We start from the raw sequence: 24,652 nt of genomic DNA on the forward strand, positions 1-24,652 counted from the left end.
TGTACTATTTTCAAATAAATATAAGGTTTAAATGATTTGCTCATCATTGCATTTTGTTCATTTACATTTTGCACAATGTTTGAAATCACTGTTTTCAATAATATAAAACCATTTTTTGCAGATACATGCATAAAATGATTCGAATATATTACTAATATTCTAGGTTTCAAACTATTTGTAGGAAGCTGTAAAATGTAGACATATTTGATGATGAACTGAGGTGTAGATAATTTCATAATAACTGAGAAAGCGGTATAGTCTGAACTTTGTTCAATAACATCCAGAATACTTCATGTATCAAACAATTGCTATAAATAGATAAGATAGCGGTTCATTATTTATAGCATGTTATATTTATATATAACGTCCTCTTATGGACTCCTGGCCACGGATGGCCGTAACATTTGCAATTTTTTTTTTTACAATGTCATAACTTCTCTTTGTTCCAGACATACTTTAAATTGTGAACAAACCATCTATTTACGTGTTGGTGACTAGTTTATAACATCTATACACTGTAAACAATTATTATTATTATTATTATTATTATTATTATTATTATTATATTAAGCAAAGGAGTAGTTATTTATTCCGCTTTATTCAGGGGTTTTGTTTGGCTCTGGGTCTGTGTTACTGCTCCCTCTCAGACGTCACTTCACCACAGCAGCATGAATCTCCAACATCTTCCACCTCAGGATGTGTAACTTTATCTATTTACCACCCGTTTTCCGACTAATCCCGTCTTTCTGCGCTCTGATTGGCCAGTAGTTCATCCTCTCAGACAGCTCGGCGACTAGGAATATGAGCTATTAGCCGAGTGTAGTGCTGGAAGGCGGGGCGTGCCCGAATACGGGTGGGAATAAATAACAGACTGAGGTGGAGGATGCTGTGGAAAAGTGGGCGGGGTCACGCCGCGCGTACTCTCCTTGATGTCCACGTCACTGGGGGGCGGGGCTACGTACGCTCGCAGGTGTGAAAAGCGTATGTGGTGTGGAAAAGGTGCCGGACTGTTCGTCTGTCTGCTCGCAGTTGGGCTCACCGTTTGAGAACCATGGCGCCGCGGTGCATTGGGGGCTGTGTGCCGCTGTTTGTTCTCGGTGTTGCTTTCGACGTTATCGGGTTGGTGGTGCTTCTCGTCGGAGTTTTTGCGAACCTGCGTCTGGATGGCAGGTTTTACGGAGATTTCCTCATCTACACCGGCTCGATCATAGTTTTCCTCAGCCTCGTCTGGTGGGTGTTGTGGTACACTGGAAACATCACGCTTGCTTCTGAAGAGCTCGAGAAAATAAGCGCTCTGGACAACTTCGCGCACTGGGCTCGCAAGATCTCCAAGAGGCTCTCGAAGAGCGGAGTGAAGAGCCTGGAGGCTGGGGAGAAGAAGCTGGTCAGTGGGGGTGGTGGTGGAAAAGACACAATGAGAGAAGCTGTACCTGTCCACCTGCCCACGCGAGTAACGTGGCAAAACACTGAACTGGCTGGGTTCGACAACGGAGCTTTCGAGCGAACCTCGGAGATGCCTTCAAACAGTGAGAAGACAGTGGAGCTAGACATCCTGAAGAACTCTGAGATGCTCTTGAAGAACGAAGTGAATGGAAAACCAGAGAGACTTCTCTGACAGATGGCTGATAGATATTTGGTAGGCATAATAACTGGCCTAAGTACTTTCTGTTCTTGTTCTACTGAAGGAACTTCAGAGGTACACTCTTAAAGAAGATGGTTCTTCTAAGGGTTCTTTAGTAAACACACTGGTTCTATATCGTGCCAAAAAAGGTTCTACTATTGTCATGAATGTGTTGTATATTGTCAGCCATATACAACACATTCTCCATCAACCTGAAGAACCATTTCACCATGCAAAGAACCATTTAAGCATACAAATGGTTCTTTGAGTGTTCATGGTTCTGTATAGAATCATTGTTTTTACTGAAGAACCCTTGAAGAACCTTCTTTGAAGTTGCAAATTATGTAAATGTACCGTCAAAGGTACAACTGTGTACCTTAAATAAGTCTTAAAGGGGTTTTCCACCAATTTTTCAAAATGTTTGCGTAATTCAGTCGTTGTGATGTGAAATCATTCGGAAGAGTTTGAGGTGAAATGATGTAGTTTAGAGAACTTAGATTTATATCTTTTCTCTTCTGGTGTTGATAGGAACCAGGGATCGTAACATCTATAACACAAATATAGCCACTTTATTTACTGTCCAAAATCCAATGTTTTTTTTTTAAATTCACCTTAAACCAACTATACATACATTTAGTAAAAGTTTAAAAGTACACTGCATTCACTTTGCATACATTTAAGGTATGAATATGAAAAACTGAATATGTACTCCTGAGGTTACCACCTCAGTAACACCCTTCGTACCTAAAAATATAGTCAAGTAGCTTTTTTTCTGAATCTCCCAGCTTTTTATTTTCTGCTTGGAGATGTTCAGTGTTGTGCAGTAGGTTTGTTTTTCCATGGCATCAGCTGTTTGGATTGAGGTGCTCTAAACTTATTAATCTCTATGACCTACTTCTGGGTCTATTCTCCACCCCTCACACTCATAGAAAATGATTTAATGTTTAATTTCAAAAAGTTAGTAATGTGGTTGACTTTTAAAATTGTGTGTTCTTTGGATAATAAGTCAACAGAATGTAAAACAGATTATTGTTCTGTTAAACTGTCATCGGAAGTTGAGTCACAACCTGTATGGCAGCCAGGTTACGAACTTTTTAAACTAAAGCATTGAATCATTTTTTACAGTGAAGCACAAAATGGGTTCATGTGCACTGAACGGTCTTAAAATAGGCAGATATTGTGAATTGTGATTTTTAAACTTTAATAATATTTCAATTAGTGTCTGTTCTTATATCAAGAATGAGATTATGAAGTTATTCATCGTAATCCTTTAGATTTTTTGTGAGAACTTTTTACATTGTGAATTCTGCTCAAAGATCTTTCTCTCCCTGAATGTTTGAACAGTTTCAAGCATATTTGGACAGCGATGGGCCTCTTCAGGCCACTTACAGTTCCTCTACAATGCTTGACAAAACTCGACATGAAGTCACTTCTATAGCGCATTGACGCTGGCAGTCTTACTGTTTCTCCAGTTCTGCTGTTAATTAAATAGCTGTTCAGTTCTTTTGTAGTCACAAACTTTGCTCTCATGTCGAGTATGACTGTATAAGTGATAAAGCAACAAAGAGTTGCTCTTTCAGTGGGGAGTGGCTCTGTTGACATTGTACTTATAACAGAGTTTGCTTTTTAGCCATTTCGGCTTCTTCGAGATTAAAGTGATTCATTAACTTTTGATGATTGGCCACGTAGTGCAGCGTGACTCAGCTGCAGATTGAGCTTGTTTGATGAGAACCAACTCTAATTTTCTGTTTCTTCTCTCTTTTGCAGGTTTGTTGTGGCTGTGGGAGCACAACTTTGGCTTTAATCAAAATGGACGGCTCTTATTCAGGGAAGCATATTTTTTTATATTGCACAAATATATTGCACAGATTTTTTTTTTTATATGGATTTACTGAGACATTTTTATGACGTTTCTTTTATGTAAATATTTGAAATATATACATGAATGTATTAAATGAAGTTGTTCAAAAGGTGTTATGCTCCACACACTGTGTAATGTTCTTACTGGTATTAATTAAGTACTTACAGGGTGTATATAACATATATGTATGTAAAATTCTATATATGTATATATATATAATTTTATTAAAACAAGTGATTGAATATTCTATTTTGTTACTACTAAAATCATAACTCTACTGAAACTTTACCAAATGTTTCGGTAGTGACAATTTTAGCTCATTTTGAACAGAACTCGCGCTAGTCAGACTATCACACACAGCTTTGAACATCTGTAGTGACATAAAAAACTTTTCTGCACAATTTAATGCACAATTACTGTTAATTTCTTGAATTTAACATATTGAAAAAACAAATAAATTTTCTCTATGTTAAAAAGGGAATTAAAAAATTTTACATTATCTATTGCAGAAAAATAAAGAGAAGCTGCATATGAGCCTGAGGTCACCATGCACGATGAAAAGCATCAGCTAAAGGGGTGCAAATACCCCAGCATTGGGGACCATGTTCTCTGGAGTGATAGAGCCCCATCCAGTATATTTGGAACGAGTTGGAGTGACGTCTGTGATCCAGAACTAATCATCTAACATCAGTAGCTGACGTCACTAATACTCTTGTGGCTGAATGCAAACTAATCCTCACAGCTATGTTCCAACATCTAGTGCAAAGTGTTCTAGAGCCTGGTACTGCAGCAAAGAGGGGGCAAACTCTCTGTTAATACCCTTCATTTCACAAGAAACACTGGATGACTAGGTGTCTAACAAACATATAATGTATTTGACACATAAAGGGAATGACATTCAAAGTCATAGATGACAGACAAAGAGTGTTTACAATCTCCAAATAAACCCCCCCCCCTCTCTCTGTCTATCTGTAGATCTGCTGTCACAAAAGAAAGGACTGATGATTTGTAAATTACCCTCCATTATATGGCATATTTTACTCTCCAGGACATTACACTGACCATAACAAAAGCGCTGGACAGAGATAAATATTGTGAGTCAATATTTTCATGGAACCAGTATTTCTACCTGAAATACGAACTTGACATCCATTATGCAGTAAAACAGATTTTCCACGCGGAACGCCCTGTCATTGTGTGTACTGATATTTGAGCCACAGCTTTTTGATAATGTCAGTGCTTAGACAAAGTGAGCTTGCACAATACCCATCAAGCCTTGGAAGCGTACCATGGAAATTTTACTGGGAAAGAATATACACGTTGTGGCTATTGTTCCTGTGCTTTACTAATTGAGTGGCCTTGTTTTTGAATTGAGGAACTGAAAAGCCAGTACCGTTCAACTTATTTTTAGTATTTCATAATATATTAGTGTGGCATACCTTTTTATTTCACAATACCAGATGCATATGCCACGTTATTTCCATTTTCTCATTTGTGTGCTTTCACAGAGGTTGCCTTCCGGAACAGTGACACACTTGTTGCTCTGTGTACTGTAAACAGGACTTTCCTCACACCGTTGCACAATTACAGCTAATTTTCATGGCCAACATTCCTGTTTCCTGCTTGTGAGCATGAGTGAAGTGTTGAGACACTTCATTACTAATTTATTCCTGAGGCCAGCATGCCATCACAGAATCACACAGCCTGTGTGACAAGTGTGCTGCACTGAAAAGCCAAAATGGGCTAATGGGCCACGTTTCGTGTTCACACCAAACGTGTCAGAGACACATCCAGATATCAAGTTCCGACACCTCAGAACAGTTGTAACAAAACGCCTTCAGCAGCACAAGCACCAGAGCAGGAAACCAAAGCACATCAGCTTTAAGGAACCTAGGGATTAAGTTATCTCTGAAAACCGGCTGAACAAACATCCTTCAGCAAACACAGTGCCATTTCAGTAGCACTGTGTGCCCTTCAACATTTTATAATGTGCTAATGTCAGAGGCGTAGCCAGTTATGGAAATTGAGACAATCAGCCATCCTAAATAAAGCATCAGTTATGCTTTATGGCTGCCATCAATGTACCAAACAGTTATGAGATTTCAGAGGTTGCATTTAATAATTAGCATATCTTGCTGTGATTGGCTAATTTACTCAGCAAACTGGTGAGTGAATGTACACTGGGTCCCTTCAGCAGTGCTGCTCTGTGAGCTACATTATGAAGTAGACAATAGGATGATATAATAAGTCTACTATCAAAAATTAGTCAGCTAGCATTTATCATGCTAATTTATTTGTCTTTTTACAGCTGAATGCTTGCATGTGTTGTAGTTTAGCTTATACAGTGCTGTCTGGCTAGCTTTCCCATCATTAGACTCATGTATAACCCGTACTAACCCGTAATTTCCTAATGAATACAATACATCAAAACAGTTTGGTCTTATAGTTTACTTTTGGAAATAGTAACGTATGTAATATTTATGTGGAAATGATGGACAGATTCAATTATGTACAGAGAAAAACAAATGCATCAGTTTCTATGTCATTTTAATACAGTAATGCTATTTATTTATTTATTTATTTATTTTTATTTATTTTTAGCAGTGTGCCACCCCGATAACTGGGTCTGGCCCAGTTCTATCTATGCCCCTGGTTAAGGTTGCTCTTCTTTACATGAAATTTAAAGCATTCAAAGTCGAAATTCAAACCATTTTTACTCATTTATTCATTACACCTGCTTTTACAATCAGGCACTGTATATTTTACAGTTTTATAATCAATACTGGTATACTTCCAGTCTTCTTGTAAAGTAATTTCCAGTACTGCTCACCAAATATCACGTTCATCAAATCCAGAAGAGTTCCTTGTACTGGAACTACAGGTTGGGTCCAGGCTTTACTTTGGATCCCTCCCAAACCTGATCATGGGTAATCAGGTGCAGCCTTGCAATATTTTTCCAATGAATAATTCAAACCACCGCCCTAACAGAACTAAGGAGTGTAACAGGGTATCTGTACTGTGATGGAAAAAAGCCTGATCGATTTTGCGCATACACATCATTCATAAAACCAAGGCAACTATGAACAAGAACATATCCAATTGTAAAAGTACACACTTGTGGTATAATATATATTTAAAGGGCCCAAATCACTGGGAAAAACCCTGGATTTTTCTAAATAAAAGAGTTTGATAAGCTATGTACATATTTTTAAAGTTTTAAAATTTACCGTTCAGCTCCCAGTTCATATAGTACATGAACTGTGAGCTGCAAAAAAGCCAGTTTTGAATTAGTTGTTATGCCACAGATTCTAACAGATTTGAACACATTTTCATATGACTGGCTGCTCAGCCTCATTTAGATATATCAGTTTCCAAGATAAAGTAATGTAAACAGGATGGGATATTCTAAGGGATAAAGAAGGGTTGGAAAATAGAAATTAAGTGAATTATGACTGCTTTTAATGTAGTTATGTTATAACTGAAGTTTGGGGGAAGGAACATGCCTGAGACCCCTCCTTCTTCCAATCTTTGCCCTATAAATTCACATTCTCTCACCTTCCCTTCCCATGACGAAGTGTTGGCAGTCCCACTGCCACTCCATCTCCTCCCTGTTCCTCAGTCCTACATGAGTCCTACCACATCTATGAGGGGGGTCCATTCCAAGTTCTCAGAGTACCACAAAAGTTTTCCCTTATATGACCACCACATGTTGAGACACGGACTGAACTCCAGACCAGCTTCAGGGGGACATATGATGCTCACCCAATGAGAGAACACATTTTTATAATATTTACAGCTTAATCAATTCTTATTTTTCTTTTAAAATTGAGTTGTGTTCAGTTGAACTCATTGTAATCTACAGGGCCATCCTTGACATGAATACACAAAGATACGCTATAAGTGAACTTCTGGAAAAATAAAACTGTAAAATATGGGCCTTTTAACAAACGTCATTCTCAGTATGTTGTGACAATCAGTGAGTCAACAAGAATAATTTCCTAGGGTGAAACTGGCCTCAGAATATAAAAACATGATTACATAACCAATGTTTGTGAGCTAACTCATGCAAAACTGTAGAAAAGGGGGAAGAAGTTGGTGAACATGAACTAAAGTTCGCTGAAGATTCATGAGCAGAGAGGAGATTTACAACACTTCAGAGAGAACAACATTAGTGAGGTAATGTATTACGATGGAGGAGTTTCAGCACAGCCTTTTTCTCAAACTTTAGGACTGCATAACCCAAGCCAAGTCCAGATCTTAAAGGTGGCTGTTAAAGCTTTTCTGAGGTCTTGGATTTGTATCTGCATATTTATGTGGTTTGCCTGGTAATGCTTGAAAAGTTTAATGGTATGCTGAGAATTGACATGCATGGTGTTACTGGGGTAATAGCAGCACTGTTAAGAAATGGAAGTGCTCTGGGCTGACACAGTCCAGGAGGAGCAGCCGAAGAGTCAAGTTTCATAGGACAAGGGTCATCCAAAGACATGATGTTACAATATGAAGATTCTGACCGTGAAGAAGGTGAGAGGGAGAGTAGCATTCAAAGGGATTCCGAAGTTTCAGAGGATATCATCTTATGTTTGACAATATGGGACTATTTGGTGAGATCCATCTATTTGTCTGACACAATACTGAAATCTTATCAAGCATTTGCAGAGGGGTATCACATTTTAAAATCTTCAATTAAGTTGGTTTGGTAGTGTTAAAAATAACTACAAGAAAAATCTGACTCTACAGTGAAGATTATGGACAGATGTTTAGATTTGACAGATATTTCAAACTGATATTTGATGACTTATTTATTGCATTCTGGAGCAGCAGAGCCTTTAGGCCAGAGGTTCTCAAACTCGTAATCAGGGCCCCGAGACGGCCCACATCATTGCTCTCTGCTTATGTGTTAGGTGCTGGGATAGAAGTGGACTGTCTGGGGGTCTTGAGAACACTTGAAGAATTTTACAGCATTTGCAATCCTACGTAAGTAAATGTTGTATGTCTTCATAATGCTAATCCAGCTAGTCCCAATTTGTACATTATAAAAATGTTTATGTATCAGCATTGGCTCACTAAGTGTAGCTTTTTCTCGACTAAATATTTTAGCCAGTCTCAACATTCTTGTCAAGCAATCTTTACCTTAAATATAGCAGTTTACTTTTCTTTTCCAACTTCGCTGAAGAAGCCAAATGCCCCTTTAGCAGCTTCTCAGTTGCTGGCCAAACAGCATCTCAGGCCTTGCTTCTCTTGGCACAATTGTGTCTTCACCTCCTCGCCTTTTTCATTGTTTGCCAGATGAAATCTGGATTACTCGATGTTTTTTCTGTTCTCTTTTTCTCAGCTGATGAATCATGTCCAGCGTGTTCTCCAAATTTGGCACTGAAACTGAAGCCACTTTAGAAAGAAGAATAACGACATGCTAAAGTCTGGTGTTGTCTTTTTTTTTTTTTTGTAATACACAAATTTCACCCTCTTTTATACCGCTTATGTTCTCTCTATTACTTTGTTGTTATTGGTACATCTGCTTTTCAGTGTCAGTGCAATCCCTCACTTCAGCTGTGTTGAAGAATGGCTATTGTTTTGAACGCGTTACACAAAATTGTTCCAGTTTTGCTCTGATCCTTGTTGTCAACAACTGTAGCATGAGGGCCTGTATAGCTTGTAGTAGCACAGCATTTGAAATGCCAATGCCAAGTGTGCTCATTTTTGTCACCATCTTGCTTGGAATCATAAAGGAAGCTGTCAAGCCAAGCTTTGATTCTTTCTGATTTACCATTGTACACAGTTATGTAGTATTTAGCAAAGTAAACACAAATGTAAAAAGCTTTAAGAGTGAACAGAACAAATGTTCCAAGTCAAAAGTCACCTGTGGCTTTGAAATGTAAAGCTGAGAGTGTGGTGAAGGTTTGCTAATGCAGATCATGATTTACTGTACACTATTGACATGTCCCACCCAACTCCCTGTTTCAACAGGAGATACAGCAACATTCAGAATCACATTCAACAAGCAGTTTCATGGAAACTTCAGTTACTCAACGTATTACTGAAATGATTCTCTTTTTTCAATATCTCTTTGTCATACATTGAAATCAGATGTCTTACACGCTAACTCTTCCTAGCATGGTGGAATGACAATTTACACTCACTGAGCACTTTATTAGGTACACCTTGTATCTGCACTCATTCTACATTTTATCAGCTCCACTTACTATATAGATGCACTTTGTAGTTCTACAATTACAGACTGTAGTCCATCTGTTTCTCTGCATATTTTTACCCCCCTTTCACCCTGTTCTTCAGAGGTCAGGACCCCCACAGGACCACCACAAAGCAGGTAATATTTGGGTGGTGGATCATTCTCAGCACTATAGTGGCACTGAGTGGTAGTGTGTGTTGCGCTGGTGGATCAGACACAGCAATACTGCTGGAGTTTTTATACACTGTGTCCACTCACTGTCCACTCTATTAGACACACCTACCTCATTGGTCCACCTTCAAAAAAGCTCACCTGTTGCTGCACAGTTCGTGTTGGTCATCCTCTAGTCCTTTATCAGTCGTCACAGGATGTTGTTGGCTGGATATTTTTGGTTGGTGGACTATTGAGGACACTGAGGTGCAGCACTGCTATGTCTGATCCACTTATATCAGCACAACACACACTACCACACCACCACACATCAGTGTCACTGCAGAGCTGAAAATGATCCACCACACGAATACCTGCTCTGTGGTGGTCCTGACCATTGATGAACAGGGTAAAGGTGGGATAACAGAGTATGCAGAAAAATAGATGGACTGCAGTCTGTAATTATAGAACTACAAAGTGCACTATGATAAGTGGAGCTGATAAAATGGACAGTGAGTGTAGACACAAGGCACCTAATAAAACGCTCAGTGAGTAAATCTTATAACAGTTCAGTAAAAATGCTGCTGAGGGATGCTAACATTAGCCTTGTGCATTACTGGAAAGGTAAATGTAGTTTCTTTAAAATTCTTTTTTATGAATGATCTTGGATTGAAGAGTTGACCACCCATTCAAAGTTTTATTTCACGTTCAGTATTTGCATTATTTTTGAATATAAGAATAATTGTTAGTGTTTCACAGAGACAAGTACCAAGCTTTTCTAAACTGCATTTTACTACTGCTTTGATCAATGTTGGGGGTTACTGTCAGACCAAGGGGACAATTTTCTTAAATTTAAAAGTTTATTACTTTTGAACGTTCAAAATTTGGCTTTAGAATATTTTCAGTTCATAGAAGCATATACTTACTTAATAAGCAATGTTAAAAGGAAATTAAAAGGAGCCTTAATTCTGGAAGAAATCCTGCATGCAGCTTTGCAGTGAACATGCAAGACCATCTAGAGAAAATATTTGTTAGTCACAAGGTAGTCACATCCAAAGTCTTTTTGGTACCTATACCTTGACTTCAGTGCCAGTTAAGGAACGATACTTTTTCTGATTTTCTCTTTCAAAGCTGCACTACATAAGATTTTTTTGTTAAACCTGTAATATTACTGAGTCAGGAGTTTAAAAAAGGATGTAAATATGATGCATGTACACTGCTGCAAGTCTCCCTGTAAAGTCTAAAATCAACATTAATCTAAGGATGAGAAATGTTGGTCTGATGTTTAGGTCTCAAATGCAAAATCAGCATTATGAATACTCTCAATACACTTGCAATCATCAGATTCATCTGCTCGGGGAAGGAGTCTGAAGCACAAACGCTCTTCAACACGTTGCATGCAATTACACATTTCTACCAGAGAGGTCTCCAAATGGCCAAAACTAAGTGCAGCTTTCTTATTAGCTCACAGATGCTGTTAAGGCCGACTTCCTAGCTAGTGAAATTGGGTACTGAACATGGAGTATGTTGATGTTCGGTAGTACTTACGTCAGTAAGTAATCAATCTCTACAAAGTCATTCATGTAAACCAAAACAATTCCAGGTTTAGACTTTTCCAAAACATAATTAGCAATTAGCACTCACACACTTAGAACAGAAATGATGGAGCTTTTAATTTGTGTAAAAAAAAAAAAGAAAAGAAAAAAAAAAAAGAAAAAAAGAAATTTATCCACTGAAGCAGAACAACATCAACCACTTATTTTTTTTCCTTGTGGAACATGTATGATCTGAGCCAACTTTTTCAACCGTCTTAAAGTAAAATAATATTAACGGGCAGAGAGACTGTCAACTGTAACACAAAGTTAACAAACACAGCCAAGGACATACTGAAAACATAAAAAGAAGGGTCAAGAGAGGAAAGGAAACAGCGTTAACAAGTTAAGTGCAAGTGGTCCAAATTACAAAGGAGATTTTCAGTCTTTTTTCCTTTCCTCCTTCGCAGTTCCTTTCCAAGAAACCAGCTCAGGTACAGTATATTTTTCTCTACACATTTTCATGCAAGCGTAGATGAAATATTTCAATGAAATACAAATGGAAATATAGTTCTTATTTCATAAGTTATCTGTTAAAATATGAAAAAGCTCTGAGGATGTGAGAAACATTTGGATTTAACAGAAGTAACACAAGTCCTCTATCAATAGTGTTTTCTTTGAGGAGGTAACTACATTCATGTCCATAAACATATGAGTCCTTATGTTTTTAAAAAATAAAAATAAAAAAAAATAAAAAAAGGGGGGGGGAGAAAAAAAATAAATTAAATCTTGCGATAAGAAACGCCAATGACCTCACTTTAGCCTTGTGGTATATTTTTTTGTTGTTGTTGAACATCTGTGCCATGAAGAACATAAATACAGACAAATAATATCCTAAGATACACATGTACAACAAATTACTGCATATCTACTAAGGACTGCATTAGGTAGGTCGACATTGAGGCTAGCTGCCATGATACAGGAAAAGGCTCCCCATTCTACCCTTTGCCAAAGAGAGTCAAGCTTGTGTTAAAAGAAATGAAAGAAAAAAAACTAAACAACTCATAAGTTGCAACCGTGTGCAGGTTCACAGTTTAACAACTTCCCTCTCAATAACTGTTTGGCAAGTTCTTATTTGACCTCTTTAAATTCGTTGACTTATTCCATTTGCTCAGTATATTCAACAACTGGGTGGATACAAAGGACCTCTGCCTATAAATTAGATCTACTCTATATACAACATAAATTCATCCAATAGTTATGCTACGGTTAAGGGGAAACCATAGTTGATCAGCCCAGAAGGTGTAATTGCCTGCATACACAGGAATGTTTGGAGGTTACCTGGAGCCTCAAAGAACTGAAATGGATTAAGTTCAATTCTATTTCCAGCTTGTCAAGCTGCCAGCTGTTTGTCTAGAGAACGCAAAAATCCATCTCATTCACAATCTCTCCACCTTCAAGTTCTGCCCAGAGGTAGAAGAGATGGAGACATGGGACGTCCTACTAGGACAAACCCAGGTTTGATCTAAAATACATTTTGTAGCTTTAAGTACGCTATATCAATATATGTATGCATATGTCTGTGAGTACTTAAATATTTAGTTAAAAGGCCTCCTGTCACTCTCCTGCTGTTCACTTTCAGTTGTTCTTCTCACGTCAGCATCACTTCTTCTTTGCATACTGCGCATGTATCTCTGCCATCTTCAAATGTCTCACTGCAACCCTTCTGTTTCTTCTTGCTTCACTGTTTGGCACCTTGGACAGAATGACAGATGATGTAGTTGTACTGAGTGGGCGAGAGGGCTTAACTAAGAACAGTTTGTGAGGCCAAAGGTCATGATGTGGCTGCCCTAATCTGTGGCGTCCCTCTCTGCTGCGACAGGAACGGCTCCTACGTCCCCTCCATCATCAGCCTTGAGCCTCTTGGAGTCAGGCTGCTCCGACTGGTCACCGTTCTGCCGTTTGGTGGGCAAAGACGCTGAGGCAGAGGCATGAGTGGCCAGCATGTGAAGAGGACTTGCTACTGTGAACAAGGAAAATAAAATGCAATTAAAAATAAATATATAATGCAATCAAACAATCAGTAAGTAACATAACTTAATCGAAGCCTTATTCATCCGGGAAAGAAAAAAAAAACAAACACAACGCACCACACCACACCCTGCAGGCCTTTTACCTGTGTTTGCTGCTCCTTGAATTGCAGCCACAACATGGGTGCCATTCTGAGTGATGGCCTTAACAGGAAGCTGGTGCTGGCCCAATGGTGCTTGCTGCACTATAGTAACCGTCTGTATAGGCGTGGCTTGAGATGTCTGAAGAATACGATTCGCTCCACCTATAGAAGCTGCTGTGATGGCAGGTACAGTTTCTACTTTCACTACAAAAGGAAAAAAAGAAAATGGGAAAGAAAACAATCATTCTCAAACTACTACTACTTTAAATAAAGTTACCGTACAGTAGGGAAAATAGTCAAATAATAATCTTAAAATTATTACAATATGTAGACAGTACGCGCCAAGAAATCCAGCATTTTTAGCAACAGAAAATGGTTGGTCATTCAAGGTAATTAATTCCATTTTTTTCAAATCGATATTTGCATATTGACAAGAACAAGATGTAATGTTTTCAAACTGATACCAAACCTGTAGGAGATCAATTCTTGGGGGAAGCTTAATACTTAGCATGAGCAGTGATGAAACTAGCAGAAAACAGGAAATAGATCTGCGTGGCTGACATTTCACTATGCTGCTGCTCAGTTTAAAGGCATCTGTGCTGCCCAGCACAGGAGGGCAAAAGGAACAACTTTTTTTTAATTTTTTTTCTCATTTTCATTACTAATTAAATAATTTGTAAATTCCTAGTTATTTTCAAAATGTTGCTGCAGGTCTGTTTAATCTTTTTTTTTTTTGGCCAGAAATTTTCAGTGGCTGCAATTTCAGAGCATCCCTACTTAAAATATACTGAAAATGTTCAAAGAGCACTAATGTACATTGATATCATTTCACCACATATATTATACTGATTATTTGGTGGGGGGAACACACACCAAAACTGGAACTTATATAAATAAGAAATTATCACTTGTTATTTACTGTTCAGATTGCAACTATGTAAATGTCCCATCCCATTCTTACCACACACATTAACTTTCAATTTGATGTCTTTTTTTGGACATTTAGTTGTCTCACCTTTGATTTCTTGGTGCTCTCCGTTCTCCTGCAGTTCCGTCTGAGACACAGCCTGGCCTTCTGTATGAGCGAAGCCCGTCACCGTGGCAACTGAGACAGGGATTTGGTGCACCACATGGACCGTCTGCATGACAGGCTGCTGGGCGGTGGAGGTGGTCACAGGTGTGGCCACCGCGTAAGTCACAGGTTTGATGGTCTGTGGGAGCTGCCGCTGAACTGTGATGAGTACGGGTTGGCTGGTGACTGGTGAGCCTGGAAAAAAAACCAAGATGAGAGGTAGATGAGCCAATATAGAATAAAACTGCTTATAATGTCCAAGATGACCATCCTGCCAGATTTCTGAAAATGCAGTGTAAATTGTTTCCTTGACATCCTTAAAAATCTTTCTAAATGAGATGCAGATTATAAGAATATTTCAGTTCTTATTGCCTTAATATCACTGTAGATACAATTCAGTTCTGGAAACAGTTTAATCATTCATAGTCATTGACCCAACCTCACCTGGTGCGTTCTGTGCAAAGCGAGCCTCTTGGATGACTGCTAATTTAGGTTGAACAGCTGATGCTGGAGCAGAGGCAGGTGCAAGCTCTGAATCCATGGGAACAGGTGAGCCTTCTCGTGATAAGCTGTCAGGAGTCTGCACACCACTAGAGTGGGCCGACAGCACCCCTGTGTGGTTAGGTGAGGCAGGGGCACTCCTGTGAGGAAAAGATGGAAAATGAAGAAAATTTATCAAGCTGCACTAAGCAAAATCAGTATCTTTACCTGAAATCAAGTCACTGAAGTTTGGAGGACTATGGTTTTGGTAGCTAAATACCTGGAGGACAGAGGGCCGAGTGGGGTCCTGAAACAGGGCACGCCACGGGGCCTCCGTTTGCGGAAGGCCTGATCCATGAGCTTGCTTTCTGTTGAGGGATCTATTCGCCAGAAAGAACCTTTGCCTGGCTCTTCTTGTGATCTGGGCACTTTGATGAAGTATCGATTTAAGGAAAGATTGTGGCGAATGGAGTTCTGAAAGACAGGGAATTAAAGCACAAGACAGAGAATGTTATTTTTCTGAATCAATTTATTAAATGTTTCAACAGTATTATAAATTGTAACAAACATGGAAATATAATAAAAAATATATAATCTAAGTTCCATTTTATATTTAGTATTTCTTCTCAAACAATTCTTATATTTACCTGCCAGCCCTTGTCAGCTGTTCTGTAGTATGGGTAGTTTTTAGTTATGTGGGTATATATTCCATTCAAAGTAAGTTGCTTATCTGGGGCCATGGTTATCGCTTGGACAATCAGTTGTGCATATGAATATGGTGGTTTAGAGTCATCCTATTACACACAGAAAAAAAAAAAGTAATGAAACAAAGTTTAGTATTCTGCACACACACACACACACACACACACACACACACACACACACACTAATATATACACAAACACACAAACTGCATCACAATCACCACAGATAAACTATTTCAAATTCATTAAAGAAAACAGGGACGCCTTTAAAATTCTCACTTCTTCGATGTCAGAAAAATATCAGAGCTCTCTGGAGAATGAATAAGGATTGTGAAATTTACAGATGACTGAAATGTATAAGCAAGTACACACTTCACATGATTACTTTTACCAATTCAGCCATAAAAGCAAAGAGTAAAAAGCCAAAAGAATGCAAATAATAAAAAGGCCAAACTATATCCACTTGTACATCTGTGTCATGGAGCACAGATGTTCAAAAAGGTGCCTGCTCAGTCTTTTGCAAGAAGTTTGGGTAATCTGGTCAAATGACATGTTTTGTAGATTTTCTAGGTGGAAAAAAATAACATCCTCTTCACACTTCTTTACATTTTAAATGTACAATGACTGTTTATTTTCTGAATATGGCATACTTTGTGGTTTTACATTATATTTTTTCCTAATGTTAAACTATAAATGATATAAAATATATTTATATTCCTAAATAATTAGGAATGGTGCACTAAAATTTGCTGAAAAATGCCATATGCAAGTTTGTTCCCCATACACGTGTTCAAACATTTGCATATGATTGTACATAAAATGCAACGTGAAGTGGCCATTGTGTACAAACCAGAATGTAAAGCCAGCTGATCCTCCACTGCTCCATTTGATTTAGAACTAGTTCTGGCCCTCATAGCTTTGGGATCACCAATCAGAATTTGCTTGATACACAGTTCCGCAGATTCACATAATGTGTAGTTGAGATTTGAGAGGTGTGCATGTCGTGGCTTCTACAAGCCTCTGCAAATTATGCTTACGATGAACCTCTTCTTTGCATCTTGACAAAGATACATGCATGTGCATAATCACAAATGTATAATTTAGCCTTAATGTGCTGGACAGAACTCTGATCCAACAACATTATTTGCATTATATGCACTAGAGCACTAACATGCAGAGAATTAAAAATGTAAACGTCCAAAACTGCACAAAACAAGAATGTAAGATGACTACATAAGCTGCAGGTGGGAAATTACATTAGAGGTTCTTATTTTCAGATGGTTTGGCACATTCATGTCCTCACATATTTGGCACTTATACTTCTTATTGCCACCTAAATCATAAACGCGAAATCACGAGCACTCGCACCTTTGGACTGTCTCCTCCGGAGGCTTCCTTGTCGTTTTCGGATTGGGAGTTGTCCCCTATGAGCTCCGCTGTGAGCCCACGTCCCACCCTGTAACTGGACAGCCCTGCCCCACGAGGACTGGAGGGACACGAATTGGCAGCGCTAAGGAAAGAAGAAGTCACAATCTTTATGTTAAGAGAAACCTAATGCATTCCAAAACATACAAAAAGGGCTGCATATTATGGATGAAATTATGTAATAGAGAATCCTTGATGTGACATGGTTAAAGATTACCCCGCTTTATTTTTCAACAAAATGATGTTCGTTTATTGGATCATGTGAATCCTTTGACTTAAGTGAACTTAAGGTTGGTCAAGGATTTTTACAGCACATAAGAGGACTGGTTAGTACGGTAGTACATAGTAGTACTGGTTAGTAGTACGCCATGTTCAGACTGCAGGTGAAAGTGGCCCAAGTCTGTTTGGTCATTCACATTATCATTTTATTGTGGCCTCTATCTGAAATCAATTTGAACAGACCCACATGCACAAAGGATACCAAACCACCTGGCACACTCATCTAACACACAGCTGTCTTCTACCTTTCCTTGAGATTAATTGATTCCTTTCAGTTCACATCAATCTTCAGTGTGTGCAAACTGCTGCTATAAACTTGGAGGACAAGTAGTGGGCGTTAAAATGCCCACGTTGAACAAAGTTTACAGAAAAAAATGAAATATTGTGAATGTGTTTGCTTTAATTGTGGAAGTCAACCAAACAGAGAAGCTCAGTTTCTTTGTCTGCTGTCTATCTACCAAAGGGACATAAGCTCAATGCCAAAATGGTGATATATACTGCACAAAGAGATCAATCTGTGTGAGGCTCTATAGACTCCAGGGCTTCTCTCTTTTTAAAACAGAATGTCCTAAAAGTAAATCTTGAATAGCTGCTAGTTTGATTTCTCTAGTTAGAAAGTGCCTTGTTTCCTTTTTATACACTGTCTGCATTTGTCACACTCCTCCTTCAAAACAAAAGACGTGAAGCATAAACACAGAAAATGGGCATTTTGATGACGCCGCCAAAGTGTCTGGTTCCATACACGTAAAATTATGATAAAGACTGAGTTGGACTGAAGTCGCATAAATTACAATCTGGCTGTTCAGACACGTCACGCTGCCATGTATTGGATATGTATTGGTTTTTAGTACCACATATGAAAGTGGTCCAAATTGGAACTGAAGAAATCAGATTCAGTGTTTCTTACTATTCACAAGGTAACAAAAAACAAATCGGTATTACACGAAAAAGATTTGGGCCAATTTCATCCGCAAAGCGAAGGACTCCTTCAGTATTAAGTTGCAAATCTTTTGTATGTAATGACTTTCTGACAGACAGTGACAGTCATTTCCAGATGCTTTAGTCGTAAGCACTTGGCTTTTTTCCACTCTTCTGCCTCTGAAAATGTTCTTGATTACAAGGACAATGTGCTACTGTCCTGTTGTGTTATCACGTTGTCTCAAAAGTTTTGAATCTGGCAAGATATTTTCCGCAGACTTCAGAATTTCCTGCTGCTACCATCTGCAGTCACATCAATTAAGGTAACTCACCCAGTCCTAGCATCAGCTATACTCCACATACCCAAAGCATTACAATACCCCTGCCATTTTGACGTGATGTACTAGGGATTATGGACAGTTCACGTTTCCTCCACATTTTCCAAATTTCATTACTATGGAGCAACAAGCAGAAACTGTGATATTTTTACTGACTGTCAACAGTTTCTACTGCTAGCGAAGAGACAACAATGAAAAGAACCATGCTCAAAAGAAATTCAAAAGGAGTTGTCTGAATGCCAACTTACACAACTTAAAAACAAAAAAAACAAACAAAAAAAAAAACCAAGAAAAACAAAAGAAAAAGAAAAACAAAAGAAAAGCCTACAGGTCTATAATAGCATGTAAACAACACATTTAGAGCTTTCAAATGTTGTCAGTAACTGTATCTAACATTCACTGCTCAATAATAGTTCCTCCAATCAACATTCCTTTCTTTCTTGCATAATTTTAAACTCCAATTACCCTTTGCATTGTGTCAAACTTTCATGCGGACTGGACAAATAGAAATGGTCCAAGATGACTTGGGGGGGGTCTTGTTACATTAACTTACATGAAGTACATGCTTTTGATGTTAAGCATGTTTTTCCCTTGTCCCATTTAGAGCTTTGGAGACATTAGGTTGAATTAGCTAACTATCATTTTAAAAACCATTAACTGTAGTAAAATCACTGCACTACACAGCTTTAATAAGAAAAAACATGTGCTGTGCCTACTTTCCAAAAAATATGCTCACACATGTGGTTCTGAGGTTTAGAGAGCAGTTTGTTGATAGAGCTGTTATGTTCCTTCTCTCACTCCATCACTGCATGACTGGCTAGTTTAATTTGGTGAGCAACTCCTAACACTGCTTGAACGATTTGTTGCCCATCATAATCATCCACCCACAATAGTATAATTTAGGGGTGGGGAATGACAATATTTATCAATATCATCATGATATATTACATTATGTCAAACTATGCTTTTTTGGGCATACTGTGGATGACGCTACTTCAAAAATAATGACCAATGACAATGTTTCATTACAATGAAAGCATAATTAGTCCTGTGTATTTGGATGTAGTGCAGTGCAGAATTGAAATGTTGAATACAAGTCACTGCCATGGCGTTACTGGTTCTTTTTTTTGTCTGTGCCAAGCAAACCTCAGAAAAACTACATTTGTGATGCATATTGTGTAACATGATGTTATATTTTTTTGTCCCATCATCAACCCCTACTGAGCAAATTGAGCAAATGCTAATAGTGCTTAAAGGATATGACAAATTCCTGTGTGCACTGGCTTGCAACCACACACCACTATGGTTACTGTTGTCTCTCCTGGTTGAACATAGCTTTACCTCCATAGTGTGATCTCTCACATTAGATACGTTCAACTTCTGCCAGAAAATACAAGCCCACTGTTGTGGGATGTTTTCATTGTCATGGTGACACCACTGTCAAACACTGTGTGGTCTGAAACGCCTACGCAGCCCTGAAGTCGAGTTGTTCAAGCTTTTATGTTTTTTTTTGTTTTTTTTTATCTGATCTAATGATCAAGTCAAGTACCTCCAACTGAGATCGTTTTAATATTTGCAACAGAGTTAACAGAGCCTTTAGGTTTATCTGATGTGTCGTTTTCTGAATTTTGTTGACTTTCACGACCATCTGCCTACACACTGGAGTACGCTTCCTTAACGCTTGACTGTCAATCAAGGGTTTTTTCTTTTTAGGACTGCAAGGATTCCTCCTCATCTACTACAGTAGCTTTCTTTGGTTTAATAGGTCATTTGCTGCTGCTAAGCATTCTTCTTAATCATGTAGAGATTTCAGCAGGCACAATATTTATTTCTGAGACTTCAGCTTAACTAACAGCAATCTATGAAAAGGGAAAGCATAAATTAAAGACTAGCCAACTCATGCATGCACGGTGATTGAAAATTAACCCTGTCTTAAGAAACAGCTGCAAAACCAACTGTTTAAAAACTGGGGTGAACATTCAAAAAGTGCCATGATTTCTATGCAAATTCCCCAAATGCATGCACACATAAATAAACAAAAACATACAAACATACAAACACACACCCCCAGAAATACTTAAAATACATTCCTGCTTGATTTATCCTAACCTCAAGGCCACCCTCACAAGCTTGAGATATGCTATGAACATGAGTCTATTTTCATAACGTGGACACTTAGGTCATTTACACTGTTGTAAATCCAGTTGCTATTAAAAGCCTTTAAAAAAAAGGAAGGCGGCTTAATGAAAAACGCTAGTTAATCAAGGACCATTCCTGCTCCTTGACATGTTCTGAACGGCAAAACATGTAATAAATGAGACGATCCTGCATTAACATCTCATGGCTAGTGATGTGCAGTTGAACTGATTTTGATATTAAAGTTTCCACAAGAGTTAATGAGAAGATATCCAATATCTAGAAGATTTACCCACAACAACACACACATGAAAAATGGCCCAATAAGGTACTTCAGCCAAAATTGACGTGGTGCTGGAGCTGGAGGCTTACTCCTTTAGGGGACCCAAAAAACAACAACAACAACAACAGTTGTTCTACTAATAAACCTGCAACTAATCTGTTTTCATGGTCGTGCACTTACTGTGTCTTTGGCAATGCACTCACATTTGGCCTCACTGTTTTGGCATGGCAAAGTGTAACACACATACAGATAAAAGCAAAATCGTCGTAACATTTTACTGTCCTCTTGACGCATAAAAGCAGTGTTTCAATGAATTCTAAGTCTGCACATTTTCCCCATCTTGCTGTGCTGAAATGCAACAAACACCTGTACAGTGTTTTAGTATTCCGATACTGGCACCTCGAAAAGTTAACCAAGTACTCAAGTACCTGTGTACACCTCCACACAGGTCACTTAATCTCCTAGTCAAATGCATCATGCCCTGAGTGGTCAGCTGACAATATTACCACAGTACTTTGGATCTTCGAAACAGCTGTGCAAAAACTTTCAGCATGATCTAAAAGGCAGCATCTGCATGTCCACGTGAGGCATATTAAATCAAGACAAGGACAAGAAACTCCTGGTTTGTCTACTGCAGGAAAATTCAAACCACACTCATCCAAGTACATGTTACTATTGTTGCCAATTGTCTGAAGAAAAAAAGGCCCGTATTCATTAAGCTTGACAGGTCTGATTTGGATTTGCTGCTGTTAATAGGGTCTAGGTAGCCTTTTAAAATTTTCCAGTACTTTGATTTTGATAACTTCTTTAAAAGTGCAGAGCGAATTGGGTGTGGCTTAAACAAATGAGTGTAAGGTGCTGACAAGGAAAAGACTGACACAGAAAAGACTGACTATTTAGGTATCGAAATTAGGTATGGGAAGGCATGGAATTTCTCAATACACTAACATTGAAGTAATTCGGTCAATACCATAAAAGCCTTGCATTCAGATTTTCAGCCCTACCTTAGGTAACTAAATAAAACAGGAATCTTCTGTTTTTAACGATTAAACTATATTTTCAGTACAAGACTTCAGTAGTTGCTTAATCCATTGTTCATGATGTTTGAGTCCATTTTCTCTAAAATACTACAGCACATGTACTCTGTTCGTCCTCGCAGCATGCATCCTCAAATGACAAAAATGGATGCAAAAGGTAAGGTGGTCACCCAGCATGTTAGAGCTTGAGCACTGATGACAGATACTGAATATGAGTAGCATGAGATTTTACCTGATTGTACCCGTGGGAGAGGGCAGGGGACTCATCAGGTGGGCAATGTTGTCTGGAATGTTGATGGTCAGCGGCGAGATTTGGGGCTGGACTGCCTTCACAGGGGACTCTGGGGCATTCCTCCTATCTTTCTTGCTGCTGGAAAGCGCGGTGAACGTGATCTTGATATTAGTGCTGGGGAAGCGGAATGTGCACCTTTAAAAGAGAAGGGAGGTCATTTTACAATTTTTATATGGCCTATAAAATACACACCGAGTGCGCTGTTGTACATAATTAAACCAAAAAGTTAACATTAAATAACCTGATCTTCTTCTATCACTAAGACATGAGTAGCTCACAAGTAAACAAGGCCTAAGGCTAATTGCAAACCAGTAACTGAATCCACAAGTGTCTGTGGTTTATATATGGAGGTCAGCATGACTAGGTTACATAAGACATATTTCTTTTTTTATGGACATAGACAGATATATTTGAACCAGTGCTAAACCATAAACACAGACACCCAGCTCTGTAGCCAGCTGAAAGGTGGTGACATTTAATTTAAATGCTGTTTCATTCAATCTTTCAACAAATTATACAAAGAAATAAACCACAAAAATGATGCTTGCTGAGTGGTTTATTTCTCTATCTAGTACTATGTGCTAATTCAGTTGTCTATGAAATCTTTATTACCTATGAAAATCAGGGCATCCGTCTGCCCTAAACCCTGTAACTCCAGGAGAATGACCAAGAGTTAGATAGACCAAAACAAAGCCCTGAGTGGGTCACGCAGCCTTTTGGTTAAAGGCTTTCATTCATATTCAAAGAGAGACTCAAATAAAACGGCACAGATCACATATGTTACAAAAAAAACGCTCTTTTCCTCATACAAGCGTTCATATCACGCCATGTTTTAATACAACAAATATATAAAATAGCTGTAATACTACGTCAGCATTACAAGCACTACTGTAAGGCAATGACCTACTAGCATAATACGTGTCCAAGCCAAATGCTGTTTTACCACAAACAATTAACCTATTATTAAAACCACCATATACACTTCCTTACAATGAATTCAATGCGTGCTGGTTCAAATCTCAGGCAAAGCACGCCTTTTGAGGAGATGAGGGGTTAAAGGACAGGATGTTGCTCTGTGCAGCTAATCTAGCTAGCTAGGTTAACAGTGTGGTTTAGACCTTTTCAAGACAAAACCTCAACTCACTACACAGAAACATGCCTAAGGCCGTTACAGCATTCGTGCTGTAATGCCTGTTCTCTGCTGAGGGCCCTATATTGGAACATGTAGTCGTTTAACTGCCTTGCAGGAAAACAATCAAAAGAGGACAGGATAGCGTTAGCTAGCTAACATGCTAGCTAACTGGCTGAAGCGAGCAACATGAGACCTGCGTTGGCTTTGGTTGTCATAACCAACACGTGCTGGCCGGCCAAACAAAACAAAAAGCCACCACAGACATGCGTTTCGTATAATTTCGATGCACATAGCAGAATAACAAAAAACACCAGCCGTGGTCTTACACTCGGGGGAGTTGGAGAGGAGGAGCCCCCCGCCTCTGGAACACGCCGTCCACAAACACCCCGTTTTTGCCGAGGCACCGCAGGTAGAAGTCCCCGCCGCCGGCTCCGTCTTCGCCCACGGTGAAAATTTCCAAGTGCCGGCGGGAGATGAAGCTCGAGTGGCCCATGCTGACGTCCACGGAGCCCTGGGAAGAGTTTCTGCCCACGGTCACCGAGCGTTTCTTCATGAGGTACTCAAACTCTCGGCCCTCCAGCCGGGCGACCGCAGACCCTGACACCCCGCTCACCGCCATCTTTCTGATCTAAACGGCTTTTGGCGTCGATTTGTCCTTGCAGAGTGGCTTCTGGAGGGCTAAAGGATTGCTCTTGTGCTTGGGGCGGGGGTCGAATTTGAAAATTTAGCCGGGGGAATCGAATCGAAAGATGGAGATTAAAAAAAACGTGGAGGATCACGCCAGCGGCTCCCAACCCACCGCCGCAACGGAGAGAAAGAGAACGGGGCAAAAACCCACCAACAAACCGTGGGGGCGGGGCCTAAGAGACCGACAAGGGCAGTGACCAATGAGGAACTGGGTGACGTAAGCGAAGCAGCCAATCAGCACTTAGGATCAGGATGAACTCAGGGAGTTATAGGCTGAGGTTGGTTGCACGGTGGGATTGACACGCATGTAAATGGTGTGTTGGAGGAGACGGATTGGAGACTCAA

The 24,652-nt window shown here is 39.1% G+C and overlaps 2 protein-coding genes across 3 annotated transcripts; one reads left to right on the forward strand and one right to left on the reverse strand.

The window, feature by feature from the left end:
• Window positions 1-984: 984 nt before the first annotated feature.
• LOC118808863 (transmembrane protein 238-like) lies at window positions 985-3,605 on the forward strand. Its single transcript, XM_036571746.1, has 2 exons — window positions 985-1,636; window positions 3,389-3,605. Exon 1 carries the CDS (start codon window positions 1,052-1,054, stop codon window positions 1,613-1,615), a length of 564 nt encoding a protein of 187 aa, XP_036427639.1. The 5' UTR covers window positions 985-1,051; the 3' UTR covers window positions 1,616-1,636; window positions 3,389-3,605.
• A 7,852-nt stretch (window positions 3,606-11,457) lies between these two features.
• Window positions 11,458-24,425, reverse strand: LOC118809538 (forkhead box K2). Of its 2 annotated transcripts, none has more exons than XM_036572955.1 (9): window positions 23,947-24,425; window positions 22,429-22,623; window positions 17,149-17,290; window positions 15,724-15,870; window positions 15,357-15,550; window positions 15,041-15,237; window positions 14,540-14,791; window positions 13,528-13,728; window positions 11,458-13,371 (listed from the first exon to the last, which is right to left on the reverse strand). In XM_036572955.1, exons 1-9 carry the CDS (start codon window positions 24,237-24,239, stop codon window positions 13,202-13,204), a joined length of 1,791 nt encoding a protein of 596 aa, XP_036428848.1. In that variant the 5' UTR covers window positions 24,240-24,425; the 3' UTR covers window positions 11,458-13,201. The 2 variants fall into 2 exon arrangements, with proteins under 2 accessions (XP_036428848.1, XP_036428846.1); XM_036572953.1 differs by having other exon boundaries at window positions 11,463-13,374.
• Between the last annotated feature and the right edge of the window lie 227 nt (window positions 24,426-24,652).

This window comes from Colossoma macropomum, unplaced genomic scaffold (assembly GCF_904425465.1).
Source record: "Colossoma macropomum unplaced genomic scaffold, Colossoma_macropomum, whole genome shotgun sequence".
Lineage (NCBI taxonomy): Eukaryota > Metazoa > Chordata > Actinopteri > Characiformes > Serrasalmidae > Colossoma > Colossoma macropomum.

Excerpts from the sequence above, each read along its gene's own strand:
- LOC118808863 (XM_036571746.1), top strand. The coding sequence starts at position 1,052 with ATGGCGCCGCGGTGCATTGGGGGCTGTGTGCCGCTGTTTGTTCTCGGT.
- LOC118809538 (XM_036572953.1), bottom strand. The coding sequence starts at position 24,239 with ATGGCGGTGAGCGGGGTGTCAGGGTCTGCGGTCGCCCGGCTGGAGGGC. Across the intron at positions 22,624-23,946 it reads CCTCTCCAACTCCCCCGAGT|GTGCACATTCCGCTTCCCCA; the intron begins GTAAGACCACGG and ends TCTCTTTTAAAG. Across the intron at positions 13,729-14,539 it reads AGAGCACCAAGAAATCAAAG|TGAAAGTAGAAACTGTACCT; the intron begins GTGAGACAACTA and ends TTCCTTTTGTAG.